This window comes from Urocitellus parryii, chromosome 3, assembly GCF_045843805.1.
Source record: "Urocitellus parryii isolate mUroPar1 chromosome 3, mUroPar1.hap1, whole genome shotgun sequence".
In the NCBI taxonomy this organism is placed as follows: Eukaryota; Metazoa; Chordata; class Mammalia; order Rodentia; family Sciuridae; genus Urocitellus; species Urocitellus parryii.
This window is the reverse complement of record NC_135533.1, coordinates 211,778,267-211,786,836: the sequence shown is the minus strand read 5'-3', so window position 1 is coordinate 211,786,836 and position 8,570 is coordinate 211,778,267. Positions and strand designations below refer to the sequence as shown.

At 45.8% G+C, this 8,570-nt stretch overlaps 1 protein-coding gene across 1 annotated transcript; it reads left to right on the top strand.

Moving 5' to 3' along the window:
* Positions 1 to 2,212: 2,212 nt before the first annotated feature.
* On the top strand, positions 2,213 to 3,863 carry Ubl5 (ubiquitin like 5). The gene is made up of 5 exons (XM_026399782.2): positions 2,213 to 2,322; positions 2,654 to 2,720; positions 2,927 to 3,010; positions 3,147 to 3,184; positions 3,702 to 3,863. Exons 2-5 carry the CDS (start codon positions 2,665 to 2,667, stop codon positions 3,743 to 3,745), a joined length of 222 nt encoding a protein of 73 aa, XP_026255567.1. The 5' UTR covers positions 2,213 to 2,322; positions 2,654 to 2,664; the 3' UTR covers positions 3,746 to 3,863.
* Positions 3,864 to 8,570: the final 4,707 nt, after the last annotated feature.

The window sequence follows — 8,570 nt, the reverse complement described above, 5'->3', positions numbered from 1 at the left end:
CCTTACCCTCAAACTTCCAGCCTCTCTTCATCTATCCATTCTTCTGCAAACTCTTTTTTTGGGGGAGGAAGGGGGTTGTTAAATTGCCCAGACTTATCTCAAACTCCAGGGCTTAAGTGATCTTCCCAACCTGGTGTCCCAAGCAGTGTGGAAGTTGTTGGGAGTCTCCCTGAGAACTCCCCAGGCCTTTCAAATATGGCGGTGGGCAAATTGCCATTGGGCAGCTAGAACTCCCGGGCCTTTCAGATAAGGAGTCCCTATGCAACATGGCGACGGGCAAGTTGTTTTGAAAACCTTCTAATTGGCCCTCCCGTCTTCCCTACACATGGACAGTTCATGCCCCCCATGAATCTTATGCAGGGCAGATGTGACTGCACTGTAGGTGATGACCTGACCTTTACTATGATTGGCCCAGGGAGCTTCCTGGTTTAAGATAACTGACTCTCTCTTCCTATATAAGGTAACACCAGCTTGCAGTAAAGTGCTTCATCTGTGTCACTGCTATCTGTGTGTGTGCATTTTAATCTCCGACAACAAACCTTGGCCTTTCAGAGGTATGTACTACCATGCCTGTATTTTAGCATTTTATATATATATATATATAAAATGCTATCACATTGCAGGTTGTGTTTTGTTGGTTGGTTGGTTGGTTTTATTTCCTTGATGGTACTGGGGATTGAACCCAAGGCCTTATCCATGCTAGGCAAGTGCTCTACCACTAGTCCGACCCCCTCTTTTTTTTTTTTAATTTTTTTTAATATTTATTTTTTAGTTTTCGGCAGACACAACATCTTTGTTTGTATGTGGTGCTGAGGATCGAACCCGGGCCACATGCATGCCAGGTGAGCACGCTACCACTTGAGCCACATCCCCAGCCCCCTCTTTTTTTTTTTTCATACTAGGGATGGAATCCAGGGGCAATTTACCATTGAGCTATATCCCTAGTTCTTTTAATTTTGAGACAGAGTCTTACTAAGTTGCTTAAGGTGCTGAGGCTGGCCTCGAACTTTTGATCCTCCTGCCTCAGCCTCCTGAGTTGCTGGGATTACAGCCAAAAGCCACTGCCACTAGCCTCATCCTTCTTTATTTTGAGGCAGGGCCTCACTAAATTGCCCAGGCTGGCCTTGAATTTGTGATCCTTCTCATGTAGTTGGAATTATAAGAATGTCTCAACATACTTGGATAGGCTCACTCTTTCATAACAGTCCACTCTGAAGGGAACTAACATACTCTTCTAGACTAGCATTACTACCTCAATAACCTAATCACCTCCTACTGGGCTCCACCTTTTAAAGGTTCCACCACTTCCCAACATCACCACACCGAGGACCAAATTTCCAACAATCCTTGGAAGACACTCTCTAATCATATCCAAACCAGAGCACATAGAATCTGCAGTTTCCATAGGATGGCCTCTCAGCTTCTACCTATTCTCACATTCTAGTTTTAGAAGGTGGACTGGGTAGGTTGAAAAGCGGTGGCTTCCTCTCAGAATGAATCAATTTAGGCTCAGAATTTTGTCTGCCGAAAAGGAATTATCTATCAGGTCCACTGGCAAAAGCTGGTTGAATTTGGGGGGTGGGGTCCTGTCCCACCAGCCCTCATGACGCTTGAATAAGACACAAAATGCTCCTGGAAAACACAAAAGCAAAAGATTTTACGATTGTGCGGTTTTCAGCTTCCTAGTAGGCACTGCTAGTGCGCGACAGGGTCTCCATCCCAGGATGGGGCTTCGCTTGTGGGATGGAGTCTGTGACCCGTGACTCCGCGGAGCAGTCGCGACCAACAGAGGTGGGGGGTGAGCAAGAGGTTAAGAGTTCTGAATGCGGGGGCGGGGACAGGACGACTGCAGGTCTGGGCACCCTCTGCCTGGTGGCCCTAACGTTGTAGCGCGGCTTCCTCGCGCTCAGGAACTGGAGGTCATCCAGAGGCCGCCGGGGGACCCTCTGGAGTTTCCACCAGCTGACTGGGTCTACCCACAGCGAAGGGGCTTTAAACAACCGCTTCCTACGGGCCGGGCGTCGGCCCCTGACCTCTGACTCCGTTAAGCTCGTCCCGGGTTCCGTGCCCACCGCTACCCTGTTCCTACCTCAGGCTTCCGACTACCCAGTTTCTGAACCCTAAAGCCGCGGGGATGAACCGCAGGACCCAAACGGGCCCGGAACCCTGAAGAAAAAGACCCAACTCTAACAGGTACCCGGAACACAAGGGAGGGCGCTTGCGGTCTCGCACTTCCGCTTCCGGTTCCCAGCATCGACTTCGGCTGGGCTTCAGCGCTCGAGTGGAGAGGTTGTGGCGTCTTCAGGTTCGAGGCGACTCGAGGTGAGCGGGTCAAGTGAGAAGCCCTGAGTCGCGGGCAGCGGCCGGCAGTCGCCGCCGAGGGTCCGCGAGTCGGTGGGAGGTGAATCCGGGAGCCTTGGGGCCTGGCCTTCAGGCTACGTGAAGTGGCGGAAGCGCTGCTGTCTGGGATCCCGGGTCCTGGGACTTGGTACTTAGGACCCAAGGGGACTCAGGTCTGGGGGTTAGTGGAGGTGAGCAGAAGACCCAGGCCGGGGTCTTAGGGCTGGGACCTAGGAGATGTGTACGATGGGCCTTCTGGGACCTGGGAAGCCCCAGAAGTCCTGACCGCTGTCCTCCCTCCCACCCCGCGTAGCTCCGGTCAGGATGATCGAGGTTGTTTGCAACGACCGTCTGGGGAAGAAAGTCCGCGTAAAGTGCAAGTATCCTCCGACGGCCCGAGAGGCAGTGCTCGCTGGGGGTGCTTAGCGTGAGGCAGGCAGCCCGGTCTGTGTTGTAGGGTGGTTCTAGTTAAACCCAGGAGAGCGGGCGGATGGGCTCCCGGCAGAGTGTAGTGCACTCAGCCCTAGAATGTCATCTTCCTCGTTCTACCTCTCCCTTCCATTTGCCTTAACTTCGCTGCGTCCAGCACCGATGACACCATCGGGGACCTTAAGAAACTGATCGCGGCTCAAACTGGCACCCGTTGGAACAAGATTGTTCTTAAGAAGTGGTGAGTGCAGTGGTGGGGCTGCGGGCTGGACTGGGGACTAGGCCAGAAGGATTTGGGTGGGGGAGCGCTGGGCTCAGCCTGCCTCTAGGGGGAAGAGTTTTCTAGGCTTTTTTCTGAAAGGTCTCTATTTCCATAGGTACACGATTTTTAAGGACCACGTGTCTCTGGGGGACTGTATCCTTTGTGTGACTTCTTGAGGAAGAGTCTACATACCCATCCCTGGTTCTCTTGGTTCTGTATTGAAGCACGTTTGATATTAAGCTCATAGGTATTAACTTAGAATATGGTACATGGTAAGCACTGAGAAAATAGTTGTTACGGAATTATTTCATTGGGGAGGAGGGTGGTTTATTGGTGAATTCGTTTGACTTGGCTTAGAAGGACTTTGTCACTCAGGTTCAACATATTACTGAGCTCCACCTGTTAGGAGGTCAGGAGGGTGAAACTCAGGCAAGTCTGTTATGCAGAGTGGGAGCCCTGAGCTGTGGAGTTTACTGTGGTTCTCTGAACTTTCTTAAAAAAAAAAAAAAAAGTTTTCATTGATTGTTTTTTTCCCCTCAGTCAAAATTAACCCAATCCAAAATGACTTCCTTAGCCTTGTACTGAGTCTTTAGGGCACTGGATCTAGCTGTGAGTAGATGAGGGATGGTGATGGAACCCCCAGTGAAGACTCCTTAACACTTTACTTCAGATGAAATCCATGATGGGATGAACCTGGAGCTTTATTACCAATAGAGCAGAATTCCTTCCCCCCTGACTTAGCCTCTTGTCCCAAGCTCACCTCTCACACTGGTATGGATATTTGTTTTTAAAAACTCACATTAATAAAGACTTAGATACTGCTTTGTTGCCATTTGTGTTTGAGAGCTATCTTATGTATTCGTCTGTCCATTACTATTAATGGCTGCTTAATGAGAGCTTAGGAATGACTGGATCAATGACAGAGCTGACTAGGAGCCCTGAGCTATGGGGTTTATTGTGGTTCTCTGCAGGCAAGAGGCCCTGGGAGTCTTGTTACCCTAATAGACCATAGAGCTCCCACATAAGGTCAGATTTAGTAGTAATGTTAGTAATACAGGCTCTAGATTCAGACAAACCATGGGTGGAATGTCAGCTCCGCCACCAACAACCTGGTAACACTGTACAAGTTTCTTTTTTTTTTTTTTAATATTTATTTTTTAGTTTTCAGCAGACACAACATCTTTGTTTGTATGTGGTGCTGAGGATCGAACCTGGGCTGCACGCATACCAGGCGAGCGTGCTACCACTTGAGCCACATCCCCAGCCCATGGACAAGTTTCTTAACCTCCCTCTAAGCCTTTGCTATGGTTTGAATGTCCCCACCAAAACTTATGTTGAAATTTAATCTCCATTTCAATGTATTATAAGCTGAGATATTTAAGAAGTGATTAGATCATTAGGGATGTTTTCCTGGATTAATTAGTCTATTCATGGATTAATAGGTTATGTCAAGAGTGGGTCTGTTGCAAAAACTCTTGACTCCTTGTTATCTGGAGATTCTACAGAACCCCCTAAAAAGCCCCTCACCCTGGTCCTCACAACAAAACCAAGAGCTGAATAAACTTAGTTTACAGATTACCCAGCCTCTGGTGTTCAGTTACAGCAATAGAAAACAGGTGGCCTTCTTTTCCCTATCCCTATTCCTAAACTGGAATTATTTCATGTCTACTTCACTGGTATGTTGTAAAGCGATGAGATATAGCATGTGTAAGCATTCATAATTCCTGGCACTTCTTTTAAAGACAAAAATGAGATCATAGTGGACAAAACAAGGCAGTGTGGCACAGGGTTTAACAATTCAGATGTTATACCTCTGATCCTCAGGTTCCTTCTCTAAAAGGGGCCGGATGGTACATGTCTATAATCCCAATGCCTTGGGAGGCTAAGGCAGAGAGAGTGCAAGTTTGAGGCTAGCCTCTACAATGTAGTGAGACCTTGTCTCAAAATAAAAAGGGCTGGGTGCAGTGGTGGGAGCCTATATCCCAGCAGCTTAGAAGGTTGAGACATGAGGACTGAAGTTTAAAACCAGCCTCAGCAATTTAGCAAGGCCCTGAGCAACTCAGTAAAGCCCTGTCTCTAAATAAAATATAAAAAGGCTTGGGGAGAGGGCTGTGATTGTGGTTCAGCGGTAGAGCACTCGCCTAGCATGTGCAAGGCCCTACGTTCTATCCTCAGCACCACATAAAAATAAATAAATAAAATAAAGGTATTGTGTTCAACTACAACTAAAAAAAAATAAATATTAAAAAGGTCTGGGAGTATAGCTCAGTGGTACAGAGCCCTGGATTCAGTCTCCAGTACCACCCCCGCCTCCAAAAAAAAAAAAAAACTTAACCACTGTGCCACATCCCCAGCCCCTTTTATTTTTTGTTTTGAGACAGGGTCTCACTAAGTTGCTGAGGGTCTTGCTAAGTTCCCGAGGCTGGCTTTGAACTTGCAATCCTCCTACCTCAGCCTCTGAGCTGCTGGGATTATAGGCAGATGCCACCGAGTCCAGTTCAAAACAAAAAAAATTTTTTTTTGAGAGAATTTTTTTAATATTTATTTCTTAGTTTTTTCGGCGGACACAACATCTTTGTTGGTATGTGGTGCTGAGGATCGAACCCGGGCCAAACGCATGCCAGATGAGCACTACCGCTTGAGCCACATCCCCAGCTCCACAAGAATATTTTAAATATTTTATATTTTTTTAAATTTTTAAAAATTACATGACAGATCTAACAAGGTGTTCTTTAATTTCAAATCAGCTTATAAGTATATAAGCTAATAGTAAAACCATTCTCCTTACCCCATTCTCCTGAGGGCAGGCCTTTTTTAATGAATTTATATAATCTTAAATTTTGTTTTCAGAAGATGATTCTGCTATGAGCTGGGGATGTAACTCACTGGTAGAGTGCATGCTTAGGTGTGCACAGGGCCCTAGGTTTGCTCCCCAGCATGGAAGAAAAAACAAAAGACTAATATTATATGCTCATAAGAAAAACTCAAAACAAGAATTTGTTTTCTGGGCTGGGGATGTAGCTCAAGCGGTAGTGAGCTTGCCTGGCATGCGTGCGGCCAGGGTTCGATCCTCAGCACCACATACAAACAAAGATGTTGTATCCGCCAAAAACTAAAAAATAAATATTAAAATTCTCAAAAAAAAAAAGAATTTGTTTTCTTATTTCTTAATTCCATCCCTCCTGCCTCTGGAAATCATTACATATCTGAGTGAATCTAGGAATTTTATGAAATAGCAAGGTAAAGTTTTCATACAATAGAATAATTATACATTCTGCAATACGCATTACCATGTAGCAGCTTGCTTTCTTTTCTTTTTTTTTTTTTTTTGGTCCTGTAGATTGAACTCAGGAGCACTCAATCACTGAGCCACATCCCCAGCTCTATTTTGTATTTTATTTAGCAAAAGGGTCTCACTGAGTTGCTTAGTTCCTTGCTTTTGCTGAAGCTGTCTTTGAGATCCTCCTGCCACAGCCTCCTGAGCTGCTGGGATTACAAGTGTGACCACTGCTCAGTGCAGCTTGCTTTTTTGTATGCTTATGTAGATATCTTTCCATTTAAATTCTCTGTCTCAATCTTTTTAATTAGTATTTTTCTTTGCTTGGTTTTATTTATTTATTGTTTTACTTATATAAATGGGTAGTAGAGGGGGATCTTTATTTGTTTCTTTTTTTGATGCTAGGGATCCGACCCAGCCCTCCCTGTTTTTGTGACAATTGAAAGTGTCTTAAGATATTGACAAGGGCTGGGGATGTGGCTCAAGCGGTAGCGTACTCACCTGGTATGCACAGAGTGCTGGGTTCGATCCTCATAAAAATAAAAAATAAAGATATTGTGTCCACCTAAAAAAAACTAAAATATATATTATTAAAAAAGATATTGGCAAAATATTAAAGAAGTGGTAAATTTAAAAAAAATGTTGGCAAATGTTCCTTGAGGAACAAAACATCCTGGTTGAGAACCTCTGTTCTATCATTATGTATGAATCTTCTCCTGCCCCGAACCCCCCCCCCCCGCCCCCAGTGCTGGAGAAAGAACCCAGGACCTCACATTCTAGACAGTGCTCTATCACTAAGCCATACACCCAGCCCTATGACACACTACTTTTGCAACTCTGCCCTAAGTCTAAAGTTGTCTTTAAAAAGAAAAGATTGTGGGGCTGGGATTGTGGCTCAGCGGTAGAGCACTCACCTAGCAGGTCCAAGGCCCTGGGTTCGATCATCAGCACCACATTAGAACCACATTAGAAATAAATAAAATAAACGTATTGTGTCCAACTACAACTAAAAAATAAACATTAAAAAAAGAAAAGATTGTTATGTTGATACACCTATATGAAACCAAAGTATTATGTGAAAATTAAGGCCCCCATTTCCTCCTTCACCACATCACCACCAGCAGTCAGTTTTAATTAATCCAGAAATTTTCTGTTATAAGCTTATAGTTCTTACACAACTGAGATAATTATACTCTTAATAATGCTGTTCAGCTGCTTGCTTTTTTCTGCTTTATAATTGATAACTTTTCATAAGTGATCTGTTTATTCATTTTTAGTTTTTTGATTTTTTTTTTTTTTTTTTTTTGGTGGTGGTGGTATGTTTTCATACATACTACAGTTGCTATGCTGTACTTTTTTTCACCCAGCAAATACCAACTAAAACTTATTTATCATTCTTTTAGCCACCTGGGAATTGGACCCAGGACATCCTGCAAGCTAGGCAAGCATTTTACCACTGAGCTATATCCCAGCCCAGGACTTTATTATATATGTGCTCAAACAGCTCATCCTCTTCCCACCCACACCTGCTCCTATGCCCTCATCTGAGTGGCAGTGCTATCACCCACTAGTCACCCGGGATGGAGGTAGGAGCCAGATTAAGAGGGAGTAAGTTGAAGTAAGTAGGTTACAAAAGGCATGGAAATGTTTGGGTCGGTAGCATTGGGAAATAGCCTTATAAAAACTAAAAAAGGGCTAGGTTCCTTTTGGACATCTGGAAAAGTCAGGTGGGAAGAGGGAGGATGGAGGAGCCAAAATTAGGCATCTAGCTACTCGTCACCAAGGCAACTGCGTTGCTGTGGCAACAGCAAAGGCGGTCTCCTTCCAAGTACTAAGTGGAGGTTCCCCTGTTATCTCCACACCAACCGGACGCTTCCGCCTGGGGGCTGGCAGGCTTCCGGAAACTGTTCATGAAGGAGGGAACTGCTGCTGCGGTAGCCAATCAATAAGGTCTATCTTTCCCGGGTGGGCTCCGCGGCGAAGAGCGCCAAGAACAGGTCGGGACTTTTTTGGTGCTTACCGAAGGGCGTTGAAAAGGGCGGGTTCGTGTCCCTTCCCCACCACTTAGGAGGGAGGAGGCGGGGCCCAGATAAATCGTGGGTGGGTACGCCTACCCTCACTTCTGCCCAATAGGAAGCCAGAGAGCTAGCCGGGACGGTTGGAATGTCCAATGTGCGTCGCAGCCAGGAACCGGTGCGGGGCGCGTCGAACCAATAGGCAGCGGCAGTGGGCGGGCGCGGGCGACAGGCGGTGCAACGGAGG

Excerpts from the sequence above, each read along its gene's own strand:
- Ubl5 (XM_026399782.2), top strand. The coding sequence starts at position 2,665 with ATGATCGAGGTTGTTTGCAACGACCGTCTGGGGAAGAAAGTCCGCGTA. Across the intron at positions 2,721-2,926 it reads AAAGTCCGCGTAAAGTGCAA|CACCGATGACACCATCGGGG; the intron begins GTATCCTCCGAC and ends CGCTGCGTCCAG. Across the intron at positions 3,011-3,146 it reads AAGATTGTTCTTAAGAAGTG|GTACACGATTTTTAAGGACC; the intron begins GTGAGTGCAGTG and ends CTATTTCCATAG.